The sequence below is a fragment of the Eucyclogobius newberryi genome, unplaced genomic scaffold (assembly GCF_026437365.1).
Source record: "Eucyclogobius newberryi isolate DKJ021-1_F unplaced genomic scaffold, fEucNew1.0.hap1 SCAF_4, whole genome shotgun sequence".
NCBI classification, from domain to species: Eukaryota; Metazoa; Chordata; class Actinopteri; order Gobiiformes; family Gobiidae; genus Eucyclogobius; species Eucyclogobius newberryi.
This window is the reverse complement of record NW_027316056.1, coordinates 28,115,078-28,140,398: the sequence shown is the minus strand read 5'-3', so window position 1 is coordinate 28,140,398 and position 25,321 is coordinate 28,115,078. Positions and strand designations below refer to the sequence as shown.

Here is a 25,321-nt window from a genome sequence, read left to right as displayed (position 1 = left end):
CATTTAAATAAAGGTGGTATGTGTTAGTGAAATAGTTACAAGACACGAGGTTCAAATAAATATACATTTTATTAAAAAAACACCCACATCTCAGCAATATCAGGAATGATATAATAAACAGCTTTCAAATAAACTGCATTCAGTACATTACAATACTTACAGTATATATACCCATCTTTAACTTTTTTGTAGCATACCAATCATCAGGGGAGCAAACGAAGCCTAATAAAATGAGGCATAATGTTGCACTTTGTATACCTTTTAGTGTCTAACTGCACAAAGCCTGTATCAATTGTATTAACTACTAGCTTAAGCCTCGAAAGTCATTCAAGTAATGCTGAATCATTCAAACACACTGAAGCATTTTCAAGTATGGCTTTTTACCCGCTCTGACTCTTAATCCCCGTCCTGCTACTGTCGCTGGGTCCTGTACAATATCATTCAACATTACATCAATGTAGATTTGAAGAACACAACTGAAACATTGAAGAAAAACTAATAACCACTACTGATTGACAGGGTACTAAAAATGTAAACATCATTATTATTATACACAAACCTTATGGATAAATTGGGATCATGATGCTTGCTTATAGTAGTAGTGGATTATTTTTTTTACCTAACAAACAACCTATATTACCAACAAAGTTTGTTGTTTTCCTGCAATACAAATCCTTGGTATATACATTGTGACATAATTTATTTGATCAACATTGACAATATGCTTAAATAAAACCTTTAGTCATTCATTATTACATATTAGGCTGAAAATTCAAATAAATGAAGTGCTCTAAGAGAATGAATTGACAAATGGGTGAAGTGATACTATAGTTAAACATTGTTTTGCTACACGTCACATTGTTCACTCAAATATAAGGGGGAGAAAATATACACTTAATCAGTGGTCATAAATTAATTTTGTTATTCACAGACACAAAACAGCTACTTCAGAGTAATATATGTATTTGCTCCTCAGTTTCCCTTTGTCAGCTCAGTGCATCGTTTTTTTAAATTAAAATTGTACTGGCTAAAATGGTACAATTCAATTTTGCGAGAACATTTCCAATCAAATACCTTTATCGGGATGCGAGTGAAAACTAACTATGGATACAGGCTTTATGACAAAGACTACGCAATCAGAATAGAATTTCCCTGATTTCACCCTAAATATCCATGTACTTTCTTTTATATTATTAAGAAAGTAGCAAGAGAACTACTTTTTTTTTTTGCTTCTAGGGTTATTTGAAGAAACAAAACAAAGACAATAGGATATGTTCTAGTCCTATTGCCAAACTGATTCTGAGGTATGTGACAAATTTGTACTGTACATTATTTAAAAGCTTTCTCAGTGGCATTGTGTGTCCTATAGGATGAGTAGCACCTTACAACGAAAAAACCTGCTGAAACCCAAAAAAAACAAAAACAAAAGCTATGGAAAGGCCAGTTGTTAACAACAAAACTATAACCATGATTCCAGAAAATTTTAAAATTAATTTACTGTACAAATCTCACATGTTTATCTTACACTTTACAATACAATATGTAGTCCCAACAGCACACCAGCTGCCCTCTGAATGACAACACTGAGCTTACCCTGTTTTATGTTATCAGTACAAGCATCAAGCACCACAGACATAAAACTGCACGTAATGTTCACAATTCAGGTTTGTCTGATGATAACGTCATTCAAACATTTAAAACGCTTCATTTAAAAAATCCTATAAATGAAAATTAAAAAAATGCACCATAAGAACGGCTCAATTTTACAGTATAAAAATGTGTCGCATGAACCCGCTCACATAATTGATACCAAATTTTTGCGCGTGTTTTAAAAAGTGCGTTGCACCGATTCAAACGACTATGAGGCTCATCATTATAGTAGAGTGTAACAGCGTGATCAGTGTCGACGAGTTGAGTGCTGTAACCATAGTGTGAAGGCTTGAGAAGTCAAATAAACAGCATGTACTTTAGCACCAAGAATGTCTACAAAATCAGTGTTGTATGTAAAGATTTTGAATACCAAAAATAAGCATAACTTTGTTTCCAGTAAAAATAGGTTCGTATGTACTACTATACCTGACCAAAAGCACCAAAGAGAATTGAATCTTGCAAACGTCTGAGGAAAATAAATACATCTTTAACAGTCCGTAAAGCTTTGTTAAAGACGTCAACATAAAAGGTGTGTTTTCCTCTTACGGCGTACGAATGCCAGAGGACGCGACGCTTGCTAGGAGGTTTGCGTTGGCACCTTTGTCTACACAAACTGTCTGTAAGGACCAGTGACGTTGGTGAAGGCATATGGAGACGTACTGACATAAGTATTGGTTGTGCTGGACAAAGATCCTTCGAGCAGCGATTGGATGAAGCGCTTATACGGAGGTTCCCCGGTTTCCGTTGCCTCCGAATGCTCACGTTTCGCTCCCTTTTTGCCGCTCTTGGTGGGGGTCACTTCGCCGCCATTCCGCTCGGCTTCTTCCTCCTTCTCCCGAGCTTTTTCCGCCATTTTAGCTTCCCATAGAGCCAAACCGTGCTTGGCCTCGTTCAGGTTTTTATGCTGGTAGAACACCAAAGAGATGCGTGTTGGGTGATTGCGGTCTGGATTCTTAAGGGGTGTAGTAGCATGAAGTTCACGTTTAGCACACTCGATTAGTACGGAGCCGTGGCTAGGTGCAACCGCCACCCCTCCAATATCGGGGTCAAGGAAGTTATGTTCATTGTCTGACCACACTTCAGGCTTTTGAGGCGTCGTTGGGGTCTGCGGCGTTCCAGGCTCTTGTTTGATTCCTGTTCCCATAGCGTTCCCATTTTGCAGAGCTGATAACGCTGCCGGCATTTGGCACCCTGCACTTACCTGGCCAGGAAGCATATGTGCACTAGTCATTTCTGTTTTGACCGGACTAAGCAAGGGGTCTTGACCTGGAGGCAAAATTTGAGGGCCAGACGCAAGGTATGGACTTTGGTATCCAGGAAATTGATTGCCTAGACCTCCATGGGCTGATGGTACTCTTGAGTGCGGGTCAATATAGTGTGTATTGGTAGTTCCGTTTGGCCCATATGGAGGATAAGGTGATCTCATTGGATGAACAGGTCCCATGCCACAAGGGTTGTACCCATTGACCTGTAAAGCTGCCTCACCATACCGGGGTGGATAGTTGTAGCGCTGAGGAACTCCATACTGCTCCTCTAAAGGTGATGGTCTTTGTTGATACATGTCCAGATGTTTTGGGTTTGAACCATAAAAGGGAGGGTAGCCAACAGGCAAGTTGCCATTGCGTTGATAACCTGGGTATGGATGACTGGACCCATTCATGTAAGCGCTTTGTAAATGGTGAGGTGAAGGGTAAGAGCTTGCTGATGTTGGAGGCTGAGGAGGATACATGCTGCCTGATTTGGAAGTGCTCGGAAAAGATCCTGGCATATTAGGATACCTCGGAAAGTTGGTTGAATTGACAGTGCCAGGGTAAGTAGGAGGAATTGCGTGTGAGGGCTGCTGCTGTAGGTGATGTTGCTGGTATGGAATATTGCCATGATGATGATGTGGCTGACCTGGATCCATACGTACTCCCATTACACCTGGAACAGGACCTATGTTACACAGAAACAATGATTACTCCTCGCAAAAACATACACAAAAGTCATTATCTATAGTCTTACCTGCTTTCAAAGCAGCGTCACTATTTTCCTGTTTAATCTTAACCTGAAGGGCTTTCTCAGCTTTTTCACTTTCCAGCATAGCATTCTTCTGAGCAGCTGCTTTCTTGGCCTCCAGCTTTTTCTGACGGCAGGACTTGGCTGGTTCTGCCAGCATGCGCACCTGGCGGCGGAAAGCATTGAGGATTTGGATGGCTCCAGTCCTCATCTTTTCCTGCTGACCTTCCTCACTTCCAAATTCATCTGTTCTGGAAGGCTTGTATAGAGGCAGGACATGGAGCTGCTCGTCTTCTGGAATTTTCCCAATGTCCCGATTATCCTCTCTGGTTAGTGTGCATACCTTCAAAGCATGCAGAATTATGTTAGATGTACAATATTTTTGATTAAGTGATTTGCAATTTATCCTTTTTAAAACACTCACGACAGTGCTTCCGCCCTGCATATTGTGAAGGTCTCTGTGAGCATGAGCACAAAAATCCATACAAGCAGTGACTCCAGAGAAGGGACGTCCTGTTTTTAGTCCAAGTCTACAATCGGGTGCCCTGTGTTCATGTTCGACCTGTTCAAGGATAAAACACATTTTAATTTTGAATATATCATCAAACATTTGCCTTAAGGATTTTTTTTATTGGTTTCAATAATATAAACACGTATTAGGAAAAATGTTTTATACAGAAGTGCATCACAGCCGTTATTACATATGAAGCGACGTTGGAATGGTAAATGGACAGCAGGGGGCAGAATTGTCATTGTATTAGCCTTTTGCCCAGGCCTGCTACCTCTTTGTGCAAATTCAAACCATAAACACTACCGGAGAGGACATAAACACAGATAGTATTTTTTCTGTTTGCTTGTGAGTACTACCACTTAATTCTGGAGAAAACTACCAAAATACGTATTGCTGTCTAATACATTTGTCGTAGTTATAATGCTTACCTGGTTACTATATGCTTCTGGTGCCATTGTTTTATACAGTGGACCCAATAATGTCGCCAGATTTTGAAAGTTAGTTTCTAGCCTTTCTTCCTGTAAAATAATAAAATACGAATAAACCATGGCCATCAACACGGTATACACGCTTTATGTACAATATTTTACTATATAGTACCTCTCTCACATCATCTCCAAGTAGTTTGAATTTTCTTGGGATCTTGCTTCGGGCAAATTTGCAGCCATTGTAGTACATGCTCCAGGAACAGCCAAATGAGAAGGAGGCGCCACTGAAGTCAGGGTCAAAACCTTGGCACGCACAGGTTCTCCTGAAATGAAATGTTCAAATACAGTATAACATGCCACTGAATATTGCAGGAATGCATGTACTGAACTGCTTTTACTTACTCTTCATTGAGAGCACAGCGTCTTTGTGTGTGAGCACCATATTTGGTCAGTGTTTGACTTAGTTCATTGTAGAGAGAGTCAGCAAGACTCTGGGATATACCATCCCAGACCAGCAGTGCTACAATAATGCAGGCCGACTCACAGCTATGACCATTCCGCTCGCGTACCAACACTAATAACTTTTCTTCAACACTGGATCTCCGGATCACCTGTCAATGAATGGTAGAATTAGTTTTCCACTTTTTGAATTGGCTTTCCACTGCTTTTGTGTGATACTGTACTACTTACCCACTTAGCTATGGGACAACCCTGTGTACTTTTTCCTTCTTTGCCGGTATAGATCACCTTTTCAATTCTTATTGCGCTACCTGATAGACCAGACCTTCAAAGTGGAATATGAGAAAAGTAAAAATAAGTTTCTGTGTATTTAAGGTCAGTTTTCTAATTGTGATTTACCTTTCCTCCATCAGCTCTCTGATTGCTTTGACACTGGGAGCTGAACCAAGGTGAGTGTAGTATGGACCTTCATCCTTCTCACTGATTTGTTCTGAATGTCACAAAAACAGACGTACAATTAGACTATACTATTCAATGTACCTCATCAAACAAGTGCACTGCATTATCAACTGTAAGATTTATTTCTTGGTCATCGGATTTGATGTAATAAAATTGCCTAAATGTCTTTTAATCTCTGTAGGTTATCAAATTGCCTATGACATGTTTTTATTATTTCCTAGTTTTAACTTTATTTGGTAGAATTAAACCTGTTATACATATAAATAATAGTCATACACCAATCAAGTCTTAGCTTGAGAAGAAAAGTTGAAAAATATGTTAACAGTAAGTAGAGCAGATTTCCTCAACATGATTCAACAGTTTACACACACAAAAATGAAAGCTGTTCTCATATATTTATATTTGTCTAATAATAATTTCTGTGACATTAGAGGAGTATTTGTGCGGTGTGAAACATGAAAATGTATTGAAATAAATGTCAACAGCCAAACTACTCACCAACACAGTGGCAGGATGCAATATCATACTGTGTTTTGAGGGGTGTGTCAAGTAGATTCTTGATGGGTGTATCAAGTAGCTTCATAGGAGAATCCATGAAGCATTGCAAAAGGTGTTCTTTTTTAGGAGTTAAATCAGGGGGCCTTTTTAAAGCTAGTGCGGGGGAGGTTGACATCACTGTTTCTTCTCTTTTTAGGTCTGTTCTTGTTGATAAAATTGTGATTGGCCCGGAAGATTCAACCTTGACCCTATTTGAATTGATGACAATGGGCTTTTTCTCAAACACTGGTGAGAGCTGATACTGTCTCAGACTTTGCTCCATGGAGGCCAGGATGCTGCTCTGTTTCTTGCTTTGGTCACACAAGAACTCTTGGGGCTCTTGTTTGACTTGTGGCAGTCTTATTGGCACCAGTTCCTCGTTGGGACCAGGAAAATCAAATTCATCGACATGTTCTTCCTTTATGGTTTTGATGCCATATTTCAAATCACTGGGGCTCTGAGCGGGGTGTGGAGGACCATGTCGCTCCTGTTTTTGTAAGAGATGCATTCGCAGTGCTGCGTGCTTGTGAAAATCTCCAGGTGAAAGAGGTAGTTGCAGAGAGCATGATGTTCTCTTCTGCTGTTCACTTTTAGCCTGCTGTGATAGATGTGGTTGGTTCTGTGCAGACTGCTGGAGATAGTCAACATGGTTAGTTGGTTGGCAGTGGTTGTTAGACTGCTGTTGTTCAAGTTGTTTGAGGTTAGCGCTGCCTGAGTTGGGAGAATACAGGTGTTGCCTAAGTTGTTCACCTGCATAATTGACATTTAGTTGGCAGGGTAGGGATTGGTGGCCGGGTTGTGGCTGACTATGAGGTCTGTAGATGGGAGACTTTAGCTGCTGTCCATCATACTGTGGGGGCTGTGAAAGTGGCCGCTGAGGATACAGGTGTTGCTGTTCCCTTAAGTGCTCTGACTGCTTGTTGCCTGGGTAACTTCTGTCTGTTATTTGATTTTGATGAAGGAAAGCCTGATCCAGGAGAGGTGTTTTAGATTGGGACTGTTGCCATTCAGTGGCATTTTTATGCTGAGTTGATGTATAATGTGTCTGTGCTAGAGGGGAGTCCTGCTGTTGTGACAACAAAACATTTAACCCCTGACTGCTGTCCGTAAATGCACCATGAGCTTGCACTCTTTGCACTGGTTTTTCAACCTGTGGACTAGATGTCCTCTGCTGAGACTCAGCACTGCAGTTTCTCCACAAACTATTCTCCTGTGAATGGGGTGGGCCAGCATTCATGTACTGTTGCTGCAGAGACTTACGCTCAGTCAAGCTGTATGGTTGAGAATTTAACAAACTTTCTGCTTGCAGAGATGAGTTTTCAACCCCATTAACCAATCCGGTATGACTTGTGGCCTGCAGTGTCATACCATCAGTTGCAATATTACCAGTATTTTGTTGATACCTCTGTGGTTGATTTCCATACTGTGGAGCATTGTGATTGACAAAAGAATTGTGATTTGACTTCTGAAAATCTGCCTTTTCAGGATATCTTTCTGGGCCGTTTGAATGTGGCTGGGGGGTGTTTACAGTATTGGTATCGAGGGCCATCTGACCTCTAGAGTAACCTGAAGGCTGTTGCTGTCTTTTTGGTTGCTGGTGTTGATCTTCTCCATAACTATTGGAGAAACCATTCATAACATAACCAGCAGGCATGTGGGATAATGTGGGCAATCCTGAGGTGACATTTCTTTGAGCACCTTCACTTTGGGTTCTGTTGGCATCTGGTCCATTGACGGAATTTATTTGTGTTTTGGTTGTTTGTGGTGCAATTGATACATGCTCAGGAAAATATTGAGATAAGGTTTTCTCCAAAAGATCTCCTGGAGTCCCTTCTATGGTAGACGGAGGGGATGTAGCACCATTTGAAATTATTTGCTTGTTCTTTACTAGACCAAATACGTCTCCATTTGATAAATTACAGTTCCTTTTGTCCACATTCATTTGTGTCTGTTGGACATTGCACTGGAATTCAGCTGCTTTATTAAAGCCATCAGCTAAACTTGGATGATCCACTTTGAGTTTTTTAGACTGGTGAACCAGAAATGCCTGGTCTGATGGCACATGCTTCATCTCCCCATTCAGCATCTCTCCATTCATTTGCTGCGATGCTGGATCCAGCAATCCAGGCACTGGCGCAGGGCTGGAGCTTTCCCTATGCCTCTTCATGAAGTTGGGGACTGTGCTAGGAGTGTAATGGTTCCATTTTGTATCCTCGCCCTCCACAGACTGACATCCATTCTGGAGTTTCTGGGGGATGTTTGAAGAGGTAACGAATCTCAGAGTTTCTTCCGTCTCATGTCTGGCCTCTTCTGTTTCCATCTGGGCAGCTTACAGTCCATCCACGGGGCTGCCCTTGCTCCGCCCTGTGTGACAGATTGAACTTTGTGTTAGTCATATTCATTAGTCAATAGCCAGCATATTTACATAAAGGGGAGACTGCCGCAGAGTAAAACGTGACTTGCTTATGAACTGTTTAACGTTATTCTCAGCGCAAAGTGAAATATCTTGGTCTTTATTTATTTTTATTCTGTATTTATAGCATTTGTTATGCGTGGTGTTCTGTGGATAAGGTGTTTAATCATATGTACAAAAATGTGTTCATTTCTATATTTCATAATTTGTTTTGGGTCCAGATAAAATTGTTATTTATGCATGTCACATACATAGCATCTGCAAAACAATTTCATTGCGATGCAGAAAGCTTCAGTCTAATATGTCATATTTATGAGTTGCTTTCTTCAAGAAGGAAATATAGCATTCACTGTGCACCAGGAGGAGCTCAAACTCAACCTTGAATAGGAATATATCTTGTTGACCCTTGGTTTAAAACTGCATCAAGTCTGTCTGCCAGTGACCTTTTCTTTTTTTTTTGGTTCCTTTGCAATTGAATACAGTAGTATTGCCTTAAGATATCTGTATTAGTTTATACTACTGCTTCAATGTCTGCAACCACAATTGCGGAATTACTGAGATAAACACTTTATTTCAAAGCTATTTCGCACCCTTGTTGTGGAACATTTTACAAGGCAAAGCTTACCTCAAAAACTGTCCATAATCAAAATAATTTAGTCAGAAATAACATGCCAAACTAATTATGCCAAACAAACTGACCAATATAAGAATGCTCCATCACTGGGCCTCACATTTGTAAACAATGACTCTGTTCGCTGTACTTGTTACATAATACGTTAACGTTACTCTATGTTACTGTGAAAGTAATCCTCCAAATTAGTACTATACCTACTGCTGCTATGCAATAATATGATTACCACACATCTACTACTGCTTCAAAAACTTCAAATACTTATAAGCAAGATTTGTAGGACAGGCTACTGTTTAAACTGTAAATGTAATGGTATAGTACTGAATAAAATAATACTAATAATAGAATAAGATATGTTGATGCCAATTTAGCCCTAGAAGATCACTATACAAACGTGATGTTGTCAGTCTAGATAATGATTAAAAATAGGTACCAAAAGTCCTGGTACCCAAAGGAAAACTGAAAGGTACCCAACCAGCCCTAAAGGTTTGTTCAAACCGATGCAAACATTAAAAACGGTAGAAATCAAACTTAAATGATTCAGTCTGGAGGCTCTGTCCTTTTTTACCTCGGCTTAATGAATGTTTCTTTTCTCTCTGCAGGACATTAGCGGTGTCGGACCTCTAACGTGATAGAGAGCCAGAACTCTGCTACTTAGAGCCATGTGCTCTAGGTAGATGCTGTCATCACACCACAGAGCAGCTGCCTCGAGCAGGTGGAGCAGGACGCGTCACCACAAGTACAAAAGGGACACTCCGGCTGGTGAATGGCACAGTGAGGCTGCCTCTTGTCTTTGTTTGAACAAGTGGGTTAGTTTTCTAAGAAGTGAAGTTCAATTTGAGCCCACTGGAGGACATAGTCTGACAGGGGAAAATGTGCAACCATTATCACTTTATGTAACCGAAATAATGCATAGTTTTAGTTGCATAGTGTCGGGTCATATGCACATTTCAGTAATAAAATTGAACCTCAGTCAGTAGTTATTATTGCATGGGTTAGGAATAGTTTTTACCCAAACACTATCCATGAGTTAAAGAATGATGAGATAGTGATAAATAATTTAAAACAAAATGTATCTTTTGAATGGAAAATAGTCCTCAAAATGTTGCGTATAACAGGAAGTTGAAAACCACGACTACCATTTCAGTTTGGACTGACAGAAGCGTAACCAAAACCAACATTTCTAGGTAATATGAATAATTAATATATTTATAGAATAGGTTTGTTGTGTATATTTAATTCTCCAACAATATTTTATTTTCCGTTCAAAAACATGACTAAATGCCAGAGTAACCACATTGATAAGGATAAATGGATAAGAAAATATGAATTACTTGTGGGAACCTGTGGGCACTGTTCGAATGATATATCTGAGTATCTTCTAATCTTAGTATCAGTATTAATGTCTTGTTTATGATTATTATGATGACATAGGATGTAAATTTGGTCAACACAAGTCTGTCCTGTGAGTTGAGAAGTACTTACTTTAATACCAGAGCCAAGTTCAAAGTGGCAATCCTTGGAGATAATAGTTAGTGCATATTTTATTCCTCAAAAATTGGAGCTATTTGTTTTCATAGTCTATTGTAATCTTCAGTATTGGTATTCTTGTAGTGTTATATGTAGTAAGTTATTTAGATTGACTAGTAAATGCCCATAGCTGCGAATTTGATTGGATCCTTCCCCATGTGACAGATAAAATGTTTTAAACAGATGTAAAGTGCCACAGTGGGACGCATTCCACAATCAGCAGCGTAATCACAAGTGACACAGGCGTCTTTATTATTATGCCAAAGTTATTCAAATAGACATGTCTAATTTTGACAGATGAGTTCAGGAAAGAAGCCATGAGAGGGTTGCAAAACAGACACTGTGCTCTGTAACAAATGGCATTTACTGTAGAGTTTAGTTGCTGGAAGTGGCTGATTTTACATTGTCTTGTGAATGTTTGCTACTGGTATTAATAGCTATTTAAAATGTCTTGTATCATAGAGACATTAATGGGTAATTAAGAGTGTAAATGTAGTATTACTCAACCACAGAGTGATAAATATGACTTTTTATTTCTTTAAAAACAATAATTAGATTGGATTATATTGGAATATATTTTCTGCAAATACTATTTCATCAAAAGAAATTCAAACTATGAACTAATTATTATTATTATTACATTTATTTTGTAACCCCAAAATCACAACAGCAGTTTCCTCGGTGGGCGTTCCAGAACTGTGTATTTAACCAACAGAAAGTTAGAGAATCAAACAATATGATTTAGTATCTTAATGCCAACTTGATCTACAAACAGTGTTTTAAGAATAATGGATTTCCCCTGCCCAGGCGTGTCCTTTGTTGTGTCTGGCCCCAGATTATAGCCTGTAAATCAGTTACGAAAAGATCAGGGGGTGAAGAAGCTTTTGAGCGCACTGGCTCCATTCCACATAGGACACTCCGGGTTTTACCACACACAGAGTAAAGCTGCTAGAACAAAGCCAGGGATCCCAGCTGAGTGTGTGCACTCTGAGCATACTACTCTATAAACATGTGCCGGTAATGTCCAAGTTGGTGGTTGACATATTACCTATTCTTTGTTACCAACAGGAAGGGCTATTTTTTGCTCCGGAAGTAGAGCACTAAACTAAAGCCGATGCAGTGTTCGAGTGCCTGTGTTGCATGCGTTTGCGGGACGTTAGAACTCTCTGAAGTGTAGACTGACCTGGCTCCACTATTTAACATACATTCTAACATATTTTAAATAAACTGGGGCTTTTCCCTCCAGAAACAGCCTTTGCTTCTATGTGTTTGTTTGTGTTCATCTCCCTGTAATTACACAACTGTTCTGATGTGTGCCATTCATCCACTTCCTCCCAACCAGCTACAGTAAGTGCTGTTGTTGTAGAAGTCCTTACCGCCTTCATAGTTATGTATATAGTGTTTATGAACACAGTTACTTTAGTGCTCTCTTTATTTGCATTATTGAAGTAAGCCTTCTTGTATTATTGAAGCAACAATACTTGCTAATTGTGTACCTTTATCAACAATAACTTGTCATATTTTTTATTCATCTACTTTAAACCAGTCAGTGATTTGTCAGGACCTTTTCTACGCTGAATGCCCTTTGCAAACAGTATAATGATAAGTAATATCTTGCCCAGGGGCACGTCGATAGTATGCGCAGTATACTTTGACTATAGTAAATTTAATGGAAATCAGTCTGTAACAAAAAAGACAATGGAGAAGTGTACTCTGTTTGTCGGGTGCGTGTCCCATTGCGGTGCCGTAGTTCTACACTGTTTTTGTTTTAGCAGTAGGCACCAGTGAAATATGAGCGCAGCCATAGTAGACAGTTTATTTGGCATGACTTGGCAGCCACATGCGACATCCAGCACCAATGACAGCTGCTGGTAGACCGGCTCTGTTCACTCTAAGTCCAGACCAATTCAGCCAACAGTCTTGTAAATCACACTCCCGCTCCACCGCCGCACCGCCGCTGCATGGAAGAGTCTCCAGAACACATCTCAAGTGAACATTTCCTTTCTATTTTCAGTTCTTTCACTGCTTCCTGTTTAGAAGATAAACGTCCGAAACGTGCGGCCTCTCAAAAGATTGTAAATCTCTCAATTTACTGGCTATTCAAAAAAAAAAAAAAAAAAAAGAGAGTTGCCAAGTTGTACAACCAAACAAAGCCCTAGTTACAACTGTACATGAAATCCCATCCTTACTAGCACCAGTAAGGAGGTCAGATGACTGGCATTCTACTCCGCTCAAATGGCCGCCTGATGTAAATATGAAGCTAGACCTGCTGCTGCACGGACTCCATGACCCCGGCCTACGTTTCACAACTGCATTCCAGACGGCACTGTAAGCAACCTAGAAGACCGTCACTCCAGGCAACAGCAGTACTGTTCATTTGAGGCTTGACTGTTGAAGCACCGTTGACTTTTTTTGTATTCACCTTCTCAAACCACAAGCCAGATTAATCGAATTACAGTTCAATTATTCATATTGCATTCTTTTCATAGAGGCATTGTTTGCTTCATTGTTTAATCGTTTGGACATTTATTCCGCAGCAAAGTTTATATTTTACCATCGTTATTCATCGCTTTTTGTTGCACCGTATCGCCAAACAAAATCCTACTTTTTATATTTTCTTCCACTTTTCTGATCAAACTTAGTAGTGGTTATGTGCAGATCCCTTTCAAACCGTACATCACATGCTTAGAGTGCATCTCACACAAGGCTACTTTCTTTCTGTCAGTCCCAACATGTGACACTCCACTCCGGCGTCCAAACAAAATGCCCATTGTTTCCGATGCTATTTCTAATGCATTAAATACATGTTAGTCTCAACGCGCCTTTGGGAACTGCTTACGTGGAGGAGTGGACCCCAGAGATAAAACACGAGTCGAAATACAAGACCGACGCCTCAGAATAGACCCCACACAGCTTTCTATGTTGAATGCACACCTTACGGCCTAATAGTAACACTAATAGTCCAAGAAAAGGTTTTATTTAATACATTTTCTGGTTGATCTGTTGTATTTGAGGACACAAACAGGCCCCCACATCCTTAAGGTTTTGACTCATTTGTATAACCTTGCTAAGAGCTAAATCTATAACAATCTCCATAACATTGTGCAACCAGAGACTTGTTTTGTTGTCAGAAACTCACTGCCTAATCGCTGATGCAATAATGGAACCAGAATGTGACCTACTACTACAACAAAACCCTACTCTTTGTCAATGAAGTATCCTTAAACAATGTAACAGTCTTGGTCAGCAGTTCTCAAGCTCTCAGATTACTGTCTCGAAGGTAAACTAATGTGTAATGTTCGCAGTCTCTCTTGTCAGAATATAAATCAGTCACTAGCGAGGCACATGGCACATTTCTGTTTGTAATTTTGACTTCGACCTCCCCCTCCTGAAGATGAAGGGAGCAGTTCAATCTGCATTGTTCTTTATGTCTAATGCGAGACAGATGTGAGAGGCTCAAGGAGAATCCCAGCGCTCCTTTTGTACTTGTACTGCAACTCTGTCATGTTGTCCTTGCCTTTGTCCTGCTTTAGAGATTGCTTTTCAAATTTTGACTTTTTTTTTAGTAGTATTTTATTGATGGATAATTGTATTTGTCAACTGTGCATCCCGTGTATGACATTTTACTTCTTCTACAGTTGTAGTTATGGTAATCATTGAAGACAGGAGAGAGAGATTCACTTTTAGATCAAAGTAGCCTTTAGTTAAACCTGTAAAAGTCTTGAATTGATTACTAATTTAGCTATTTTTACCATTGAGCTAAATATCAAAAATAGTAATTGTGTTGTGATTTAATAGTTCAATTTAGATTAATAACACACACCTTTTTTCCTGCATGGATAGCTCAAAGTTCAAGCCAGCTTCTCTGTTTATAAAAGTAAATGGATAATGCTACCTTTACCCATTAAAACAGTAGTGTGCACATGTACCGGTTATAAAAGGGAAAGTGGGCTGCACAGAGCTTTTGTCCCATTACTTTGCTCGAAGTGTGTAGTGGCCTTGCACAGCCAGGCCCCTCGCTTTATCCAGCCAGGCTACACAAATAGAAAAAAAAAAAAAAATCAAAAATATATGAAGAAAGCAAATAGTATAGTTCAAATGTGTGTGTAGTGTGAGGCGACCACACCTCCACTTAAACAGGTAAAACAAGTAATGCATGACAAATATATACTCGAGGCGTCACCTGTCTAACCGTACTGATCCTGCTTATGTCAAAAAGTCAAAGTCAGTGAGAATTGTATTTATTCAAGCCTTATTCATTGTAAGCTTATTCTATCTCTTTATTCGCTCTACTTGCGTGATCAGTCTGTATCTATATCTTAGTTGCCAACGTTTTATATAATCATAACTTAGCTGAGATGGATAATGGAGCTGAACATTATCGTTGATCAAAAACCAGTAGGCCTGGCTTTTCTTGTTCCATTTGGACTGCCTAATAAGGTTATGAAAACGCAATACAACATAACTTCCTGTATAAAGGTTACACTTTGCATCCAAACACATTTTCTGTGGATTACAGCTGAGCAGCACCGAAGCTCCAAGAATTAATGCACGAAACAGACAAATACTGCAAGTAGTCTGCCCTCGACTGTTTATATCCTCTTCCCCCCTTTGTCTTCCCCGACTGTCAATATTTCTGTCTAACTTGATGAACTGTGCACAGAGCAATGTTAATTTCTTTCAGGGTGCGCTGTAGCCATGGCAACCATCTTCAGAGCGCTCTGCAGCCCATCTGGTCTAAACATTAGCCGTGTGCAGAGAAAGCCCCTCCGCACATGTGCTTTATACATCGATCCCACAATCGATGGCAGTACATTTTCAGAGGACCAGCTTTGCACTGGCATCACCATGGTCACCAGCTCCCCTAAAGCACTATGTAGGATTAGCTCAGGAATAGTTTCTCAATTTCATGTCAAAATGTCAGATGAAGGAACAATTTTTGAATGAAATCTCCAGGAATAAATTTGCAAGCGTCGAACCGTATTATATTCTTGTTGGTAATTGGTCTTAGTTTATTTTGGCCAGGAACGCTGCAGGATTTACATATACTCCGGCGCTATTGGCAAATGAATTAGCCTTAGCTATTTGACACTGCTAAAGAAGATTGTGAACTTTGTGACACTTTTACTTTTCTTCAACAAATTTACTTTCAGTAAACAGTACACGAATTTACGATGTACCGTATGTTCACTAAGTTAGCTGCTGTCATAGTAGTTGTAAGTAAGTTTGATAGAAGAAGAAATGGTAGTAACGGTAGAAGTAGTAATTGCAGTAGCAGTGTTGGTAGAGTTCTGGTATAAGTAGTAGAATTTCAGCAAAAAATAACTTTCAAACATAATGTCTTAGAATCTTCTGCATCCAACAGCTTATTTAGTACTGAAATATATGTATGTATGTATGTAACCATGTTTAAATGGGAAACCAGTAGAATACATTTTACACTTCTCAGTCCACGCCCGATGCAGTGCTAGTATAAGTACTGGCAAAGCAAAAGAATTCTCGTGCTCGATCAGGAAGTACTTTAATTAATGTAACAAAAAGAGCAATTGCCACCTAACAACAGACGTCCTGGGTTATAAATGCACTCGTCTGGTGCCCTGAACTTTGAGCAAGATGTCTTTTGCAAAGTGCTCTTTTGTAGCTGTGAAAGTGAACGTAGTAGCGATATTCTCTAGCTCATTGGTTTCTAAGCAGCCTGACCTAAGCCACTGTTGCTAAGCTGCCTCTCTCCCACTGAGAGAGAGCCACGTGACTTTCATTGAATGGAATGAAATCCTTTTGAGCCAGGGGTGTTTTCAGTGATCCATGGCATCACTTTAGCTCCTGTTCCCAACGGTATGAAACATTAAATGCAAACTTGCATGTTTTCCAATAAAGTCCAAAGTTGAACAAAAATCCTTCTCTTGGGTGTGCAGATAATTGCCCAAATGTGTCAAATGAAAGTTGTTGTTATATGGAGGTATAGAAATGATAAATTCTTTAAATTTAGTTCTACATGGTAGACAAAACTTAGCAAGAGGGAATGCTTAAAGAAAATTAACTACAATCACAGCTGGACCTGGGTTGCCAGGGCCTTAACAGATAGAAGAAACATACAAGTTGTCCTAATTCTCAGTTTGTGGACAGGCCATGCCTCATGTTCAGCTCAGAACCTGCATAATTCCCGACTCACTGAGCTGCAGAGGCTGCACTAGCACTGGCTCATGGTGGGCTGCAGGTGCTGGGCTTTAGGCAGTGACCGTTCTGATCAGAGAGAGGATGCATGGGTTTAAACACACTAGGATCTGGCAACCAAAAGCAAATTGATTATGTTCAGTGTTTTTGTAATGAAGTATAAATTGACATTACAGTTATCAGTTAAATCAATATTTTGTCTTCACCCTGTATCTAGGGACAGAAATAGGTCATGTTTATGAAATTTGAAATGCAAATTCTGCCCATCCCCCATTTGAATAGCTACTAAATAAATTAGATGTTCACATGTAAACCATAACATTGTTCCTCTGCATAAGAGTAAACATGTCTGTCTGTCAATCTTCTCAAACACAGGGAACATAATATTAAGTGTGGAGCACTGCAGTGTCTCTGTGTTAGTTATGTCATTCAAAGACTTGAGCCGGGGTTATGCTCCTACATGACATAGGGGACCAGCTGTCGCTCTTTGTGCTTCTTGTGTAGACAACAGGGGGCCATGGGGCCTAACCTTTTATGTGACAGCTCCTTGCAACATAACGTGCATATCTGACAGCCATTTTAGAGCTGGGCCAACAGCCATCAGCAGCACTGTTTCGGTGTGAACCCTGGTGAGGCAGCACTGCGATGAAGCCTGGCAGATTATCTGGCAGCCGCATTAGTTATGATAATCTCTTTCCAGATATTCTGTGAGATAAAACATTTGTAGATGGCTAAATGCTTTGTGACAACCTCGAAGACATGCTGCCATCTTTGTTTTTGTCCTTGGTGGAAGGTTAATGCAAGACATTTCTCTAGGTTAGAACTCATAACCTCTGCATTGAATGAATAACATTCCTATAGTTTGCACAATGAGATGGAATTCTTAAAAAGACCAGCATGATATAAGATAAGGTAAGATAATCCTTTATTGTCCACACATGGGGAAATTTCATTGATACAACGCAGTAGATACAGAGGAAAAGGACAGATCACAGAATATAGGAAGTTTAAAAAACACTCTCAATAGAAGAACTCTTATAAACAAAAACTCCTATAGACAAAACCTCCCATTTCCCAACAAGGGATGGAGGGGAAAAATTAGGATGTCCGCCGGGATAACGTGACGATCTCCGGGTAAGACGATGGTTTTCCGCAGTTTCATGAGTTCCTCCTTTGTATACACGCACCGGCGCCGATCCATACGGCGGCTGTGGCCGAGGAGCGCGGTGGGGCCGGTGGGGCCGGGGGGCTAGCTCAGAGCTAGCGCACATCACGACGACACAACGAAAAACACTCAATAATCCAGCCGAACAAAGTCGAAACAAGTTGAATTAAGCGATTCCAGCGCGTGTCCCGATCGTACAACTAAAGTAGAAAAACATTTACAAAATACAAAAGATAAAGCACATAAGTGTGAAAAAAGTGTGAAAAAAGAGCGGAGCGTTGCACCGGGCTGCCAGCTGGACCGGCGCCTTTGTGACGTCCACACTAAGTCACACTAGTAACTCAAAAATAAGATCGATTTATTTGTATAAATACATTGTATTATTTCTCTTCTGAACGCAATGCCATCAGCAGCTGTAGGACTTCTAAGGACTTTTAAGAGATAGTTTCACAAAACCTCAGTGATTAATAGCTGTACAAGGACGCCAAATATATATTGGAACTGGGTAAAAACCCAGTTCCAATATATATTTGGCGTCCTTATATCTTTGGCTCAATGTGTTGCGCTAAGTAACAGGGGAAGCAAAAATATACATATTTGAAAATTTACGAGACTTTTTACAAGCTGGCCATTTCAAGCAAGCCAAACATTCATAAATTTTCTCTAATCTCGTCTCCGTAGAAACAGCATGAACGTTTCCCGGCCGATCGCCCAGGCGTCGAGAAGCGCTTGGGCGGGGAGGTGAGCGATGCTACTCGCTTTGGGGATGTTACGTAACAATCTTCCGCTGACTCGCTCGCGTGACACGGAATGCCAGGATGGTGTTTGTAAACAGAGCGGCCACGTGTACGCTCACGTGGAGGAGGCTTTTGAATCACCACCCTCGCTAGTGTCTGTCACCCCCGAGGTAAAGGCTGACATCGATACACGCTCTCGGGCCCGAAAGCAGCCGCACTTCCTCTGGCTTGTGCCACTCACAACACAATCCCAGAGATCTCACTACATAATTAGGCTGCTGCGCCGCCCGGCACATCGCGGGTCACGTTAGGGAATCTCCCAGGCTTCTACTGACTAAACTGATGAGAGGGCGGTCCATGAACAAATGGGGAAACGGTATTAACGCTGGAGCAAAGTGATTGTCGTGGATAATATTTTCTGGAATGTCGTTGGGTGGTAGCATGCGTTTGGTTATAAGGCCATAGTTTTGCACACCACTGACCGCCATTGACCCAAAGCGGCCTACTTACACACATACTATGTAACAAGCAAAAGGGGATGGAATATAGATTGTATCATTTTTATCCAGACATGCAGAAGCCACAAAATATCATAACAGAATGATCAGTTCAAACAGTGCAGCCAACCAATTTATGTTTATTTCCCATTTATTTTCTATCAAGAGTTATGACTAGTGGCTCATCTGTGCAGCAGGATTTAGAATGTAAATGTCTTAAATGTACAGTATGTAGCTCTTTCCAAAGGTACTGCAATCACATCTGAACCTGGGTTTCTAGTGCTTGAACCTGCATATAAAGGACACATACACACACTTGTTTCCTTTTCCTCAATTTTTGGACGGGCCATGCCTCATGTGAAACTTCAGAACTTCCAGAGTTCCCTCACTGAGCTGCAGAATCTGCACTAGCACTAATTCATGAATGTCTGAAGGTGCATTGGTTCAGGGAGTGAGGATTCTGATCAAAGAGATATTTATAGGTATTAACCAACTGCTTTTAGTTGTAGGAACTGACAACACTAATGACTCATGTGAGGCTCATTTTTCTGATTGGATTATCGTTTGAAAAAAACAAACACCAAATTGGAACATACGCAACTTAGCCATCATATCCAATGTTGTGTATTTAGGAAGCATTTGTTATCAGTAAAAGCTACATTTGATTTGAACATATGACAGATGTGTCATATTTATGAAATGTAAAATTAAAATCTCCTTTGCCTATTTTATCTTTGGTCTAAGTGCATTGTGCTGTCTTTAACTCATTGTATTGTACCAAATGTCAAATATCTCAATCACATACAAAATGGAATGTCTTTTATTGTGCAGAAACAGCTAGTGCCTTTCTACTATTCTCTGTAGCAAAACAGCCCGCAGTAGGAGACTGGACGCCAATCAATATTACCAAAATCAATACAGGTGCTGAGTATCTCACCATTTTGCCTCCAATAGCCCTCACTTGTGGCCTAGGCAGAACAGATATACTGCATTGTACACAGTCCATCCTGTCACTGCAGTGGTCACACAGAGTCCTTTGGAATATGAGACCTGTAGGCTGCAGGCCGGGGCAGAGTTAAGGGTCAGGGTTGTATTGTGTGTGGACTGCATTGTTGTGCAACGCTATGGCAACTGGACATTCTCTCCCTCCAAAAGCTGATATTGTCTGAAGGCTTGGAGTGACAGAAAGGGGACTTATACAACCCTGACCGAAGAGCAGTCCCAATGTGCTGTTTTATCAGTTAGGTGTAGTTAGATCACAAGAGCTATGTGCATGTGATGGATCTATCTGCCCATCCCCCACACAACCCCCATAGGCTCTTCCTCTGCATATAAAACAGAAGCACTGCAAAAGGATTTACACAACATGTTCAATACAATCTACAGATCAAATAATGCAATACTTTTTTACATTTAAATTGATGTAGTACTAAGAGACAACATTTTTAAAGAATTCGACATACACAGTTTTTTATGTTTTTGCCTATACTGTTTTGCTAGTATACAGTCATACTTCGTGGACATAATTAAACCAGGTAATGATGTTTATTACACCCAACATGATGCTTTCGAGCATATAAAACAGTCTAATGCTATTTTTTTCGGACAATCTTTAGTTGTTGGCCTACTTTTTTTGCAATACCTAAACAAACTAGCCAAAAGTACAGAGGAAACATACTTTCTGAGCTTAAACGCCAGTGTTGGCACACACTAACTGACCATGCTCACCGTATCAAAACACAGCCAACACGTTGCGTCATAGAGGCTTGGCCAAGTGTTATTTTAGGTTTACTAACAGCTCTTCCTTCCTCATACCGAAACATGCCTTTTACTATATTCTACGTTCTGCTGCTACCTCTGTTTTGACTTCACTGCTCCCAAAACATAGTCTATTCAAGATAAGGTGAAGTACCAGTTTACCCCTGTCATTATTCTTGGTGTTAACAAACCTAGCTATTTAGTTGAGCTGTTACCTTTAGGCTATAGCATTTAACGACACCTGCAAAATACACATCCAATACACAACTGGCAAGTGAGATCACTGCTATATTCTAATGACCCATTTAGATGTTAATGATTAAGCTATTGTCCCCACAAGAAAAACTAACAGCATGTTAGTTAAGCTATTAGTGAACGTGAATTGGGACCTGCTGCCCATATGCCAATTGCCACTACACTAACAGTATAGATTTATTTCAAGAATTTGCTTTGTTATGCAAAAGTGATTAACTCAGGATATCTCCCGCTTTATCATGGGCAGGAATTAGGTCAGTGTGCTGTGGTCATAATCTGTGGCTTCGCTTACAAACAGAATAGTGATCTGGTGTTATTTTGGAGGAGCGGTTGACTTTTCACCATAAACATGATCTAAAAACGGCATACAATTCTAAACGGTAACACCGACACAACATAGATATACATACTTACTTGTGTGGCAATTGGCAACATAAATTAGTTGTCGTAAACATGTAATAACTGTAAAATGTGTTCTCAATACAAAATAGCTAAAGGATCACACAAGACAAACTTTTTCATTAACAACTATACATTACAGTACAAAGTGCTAGACATACTGTGCTTTTTTGTTAGCATTTTACATTTTCATATTTTGCATTTTGTTCCTTGTAAACAGCAATATAACACTGCTTAGTTATAGAAATGGGGCCATTGACTTCCTGTTTAATACTGCAGAACTGAGAAGCCTCTTCATAGTGGTATTTCAGTGTAGCAAGAAGCAGATTCTTTATTGATTTTTAAAAAACTGCATGTATGACGTGGAGTCTAATTTTGAACCACATGTAAGCACCGAGCTGTGGCCAATTTTCCAATCACTCAAGCCAGGACAATGCAGGATTACTCAAGCATCCCTGAATCAATTGCAATACCACTCTGATTTACCTATTGATTAGACCGCACTGTAACAACATGGTTATAAACTCATACATTTTACATGATGTGTCCATTTTAAAATTAGAACCAAGCTTATTTTTTTTTTGCCAAATCATCGGGCACCCTTTGCTACAGAATCCCCTATCCTGTGCAGCTAGTTAATGGTGCACCGGTTTAGAGTTTCATTTTTGCCTGAGCTTTCTGACCTTCAGTAAGCCTACACTCACACAACACTACCACAGTTCTCCCATTGCTTTGGCTTCTCCTTGGGATTTGCCTTTGTGTCTGCTTGTCATTCAGTGGTGAAAGCAATGAAAGCTGATTCACGGAGATGCACAAAGCCACCAAGCTATTCCAGCCCTACTGCTGTGCGCACACTGTGCACTTTACTGCTCCGAGTGTCCGGCCTCAGGCTCCCCTTCAAAGTACACCAAATTCTCGCCACTAGACACTGACTGGACAGTGGAATAGCACATCGAGTGTACACAAAACTTTAGAAAATCGCCAATGTCATATTCTTGTAATAGCTGTTAGACACAAAGCAAGCCATATGTGTTTTCAAAGCAAACAAAAAGCATTACAATCTTACTGCCTACTACTATAGCCAAGTCTTTCATTGAAATCCAAGTGTACCGTTTTTTGGTACAGTACATACAACATCAATATCTGGTAGTGATAGAAAAGAAGAGCAATGTTTAAAGTTTAAAAAAAGATCAGCCATGTTGGACTGGGTCTGGCAAATATCCTCTCTTTATTATCTTGGCTCTTACTTCTTACCGACGAGGCAAGAGCTTTGCCTCATCCAGGGGTTAAAATTCAACCTCAAACGCACTTAAGCTCACAGCGGAAACCCGGCAAGTCTTTCATTAACCCACTGTTCCCATTCTCACCTGCTTTCCTGTCCCTCCACTTTGCAGAAAATCCAACAAAAAACCGTCCGAATCTCTCTTCTCCTCTTCTTCTCCCCTTTAACAAATCCTAAAGGGCAGCCATCTTGCCTCCTTCTGTTCTTCTATGAAACAGACTATCCTCCACATCAATATTCATGGAAGCCAGGCTGACGTCGGCGTCCAACATCATCAGGAGACACGTTGGTGTCGCTGTTCCTGCTCTGTCCAATACCATAGAGTGGTGTGGTGTGCAAAGCCAGAATGCTCGCATAGGGTTGAGGAGGCTTGGCTTGCAGAAATAATCACAAAATCACTAGCCTGCTGAGTTCTTCCCACACAAAGGGACAGGTTTTCTTTCCCTCCCTTCTCGGCTCCCCTCCTCTTTTTTTTTCTTCTTCTTAGGTCAGCCGCACACAATAGTGAACACTACTATAATGGCTCCCTTCAAGCACCGGACTGGATTGCATGGGACAGGAATCCACCCTCCCCCACCGGACTTTTTTTTTGTACCTCAAATTGTGCACACTCTTGTCTTTACTCTCTCCACCCCCTCGCTCTCTCTTTCTCTATCTCTCCTTCTCGTTCTCAGACAGGAAGCCAGAGTCACTTTGAGTATTTTCCCTCCTTTTTCAAGACTTCCTCCTCTTCTTGATCACAAGTGCGGGTTCTGGTGGTGGTAGTAAATGTTTCCCTCCCCGTTCGCCTGGATTAGAAGCAGTTGCGATCTGGCCTTATTTTGACTGGCTCATTTTTAGACGGCGCGGTGTAAGACAACTCTTAGGCATGTGTAAAGCCAGCACAGTGGGACTGCCAAGACCCACCTCCTGTTGACACTGCCCACGTGGGCTCCAGTGCACCAGTGTACAGAGACAGCACTGTGGGGACTGAGCAGGGCGTTTGGGGGCAAATACTTCAGAAATGTGGACTTTTATATTCGTAGTCTACATTGTATTTGCAAAACATAAAATTCATTAAAAAAATAAGGCTTATTGTCGCACTTAAAGTTGTTGTGTCCTTTAAGAACTCGTCTTGGATTAAGTCCTGGTTTGACTTAATTGAGTTGTTGTCCTGGTTTAGTCTTATGTGCAGAATGTAACAGGTTTTGAGCTCGACAGTGTCCTCATCTGTTTGTCACCACGAAAGTGAAATACCATACTTCAGATTAACTCCAGCAAAGCAATAACGGCTCCATGAAGACATGCAGGTGGCAAACCCTTCCAGCAGAAAAAGTTACATTTAGCACCTTTTAACCCAATATTTTTTCTCGTTTGAACTTCCATCATTGTAAGCCTGTGTTGGATCTCTGTTTTCATTTTCTTGGAGGCTCAGGTTATGCAGAAAGCTACCAGTTAATATAATGTATGGATGCCAGTACACTAGCTTTACCAAACCTCTTAAACACGTCAATGTCACGGCCAATAGCCGCATTAGTGTAATAAAGGCAAAGAGTCATTTGCCTCCAGCCCCTGCCTTGGCTTTCCACTGTAATTCCCGCTTTACTTTGGTAACAGGTGGGTCTTGTCTGAAAACCCTTTAGATTCAGTAAAGGCTTAAAAGCTGGGCCCCACCTCTCTGCCCACCGCCCCTGCCTCACCGGACCGGCTGCGCTGACATGACTCAATAGTTGGAGGCTCAGAGCAGAAAAGGAGATTTGTTTTTACACAGAGTGGGGGAGGGGATGTAGCCAGTCAGAGGGGGAGGAGCCACCGGGGCTGCAGCCAACGCAGCCCAGCCCTTTTACACACACGGCCATCTTTCTCTGGGAAAAGGCAAGCCGGTGTGTACACGGCAAAAGCATAAATAAATCCCTAGATGACAAAGAGGCATTTGCCATCGAATAAACACCATGAGGTCTCAAAGGTGTATGATTTTGTTTCCACTCTTCAAATAAGACGTAATCCTTTAAATATTCTTCCCTCAGCAGCTCAGAAAACATTCTACTTGGAAAAATGGACTGTTGATGAACAAAAAGTACAGTGTTATGGGTTTCACTTTGTCCAAATGGCACTCAATATACTCATCACATATCAACAACACTGCTAGTTGCATTCAAGTCCATTAAATTGTGTCATCAAGTTAAATTTGATTAAAATAAACTATTAATTAAGTCGTATTGTCACTGATTTTACTTTCAAGATTCAACGCTGGAGATTTTTTCCCAACGGTAAGCTGTAGTTCAGTTTGGGTGTGTTTTTGGGGTTGTGGTGATATGCGTCGGATGCTGTGGTTACCAGGGGAAAGTTTATGCATAATGGTTTCTTGTTGACTCTTTTGCATTACTCAAAGCCTAATTCTTCCAGCCTGGTGTGGTTTTTAGATATGATACCAGAAATTTTAAACAGTCTTTAATTTT

At 40.5% G+C, this 25,321-nt stretch overlaps 1 protein-coding gene across 1 annotated transcript; it reads right to left on the bottom strand.

Moving 5' to 3' along the window:
- Positions 1 to 50: 50 nt before the first annotated feature.
- On the bottom strand, positions 51 to 23,729 carry tet2 (tet methylcytosine dioxygenase 2). The gene is made up of 10 exons (XM_072463924.1): positions 22,969 to 23,729; positions 6,004 to 8,406; positions 5,446 to 5,536; positions 5,278 to 5,371; positions 4,990 to 5,198; positions 4,760 to 4,910; positions 4,588 to 4,677; positions 4,073 to 4,210; positions 3,655 to 3,991; positions 51 to 3,585 (listed from the first exon to the last, which is right to left on the bottom strand). The coding sequence occupies exons 2-10, from the start codon at positions 8,360 to 8,362 to the stop codon at positions 2,255 to 2,257; spliced, it is 4,800 nt and encodes a 1,599-aa protein (XP_072320025.1). The 5' UTR covers positions 8,363 to 8,406; positions 22,969 to 23,729; the 3' UTR covers positions 51 to 2,254.
- Positions 23,730 to 25,321: the final 1,592 nt, after the last annotated feature.

Coding starts and splice junctions, on each gene's coding strand:
- tet2 (XM_072463924.1), bottom strand. CDS start 8,362: ATGGAAACAGAAGAGGCCAGACATGAGACGGAAGAAACTCTGAGATTC. Junction 5,199..5,277: donor GTTGTCCCATAGCTAAGTGG/GTAAGTAGTACA, acceptor ATTCATTGACAG/GTGATCCGGAGATCCAGTGT. Junction 3,586..3,654: donor TGACGCTGCTTTGAAAGCAG/GTAAGACTATAG, acceptor TGTGTAACATAG/GTCCTGTTCCAGGTGTAATG.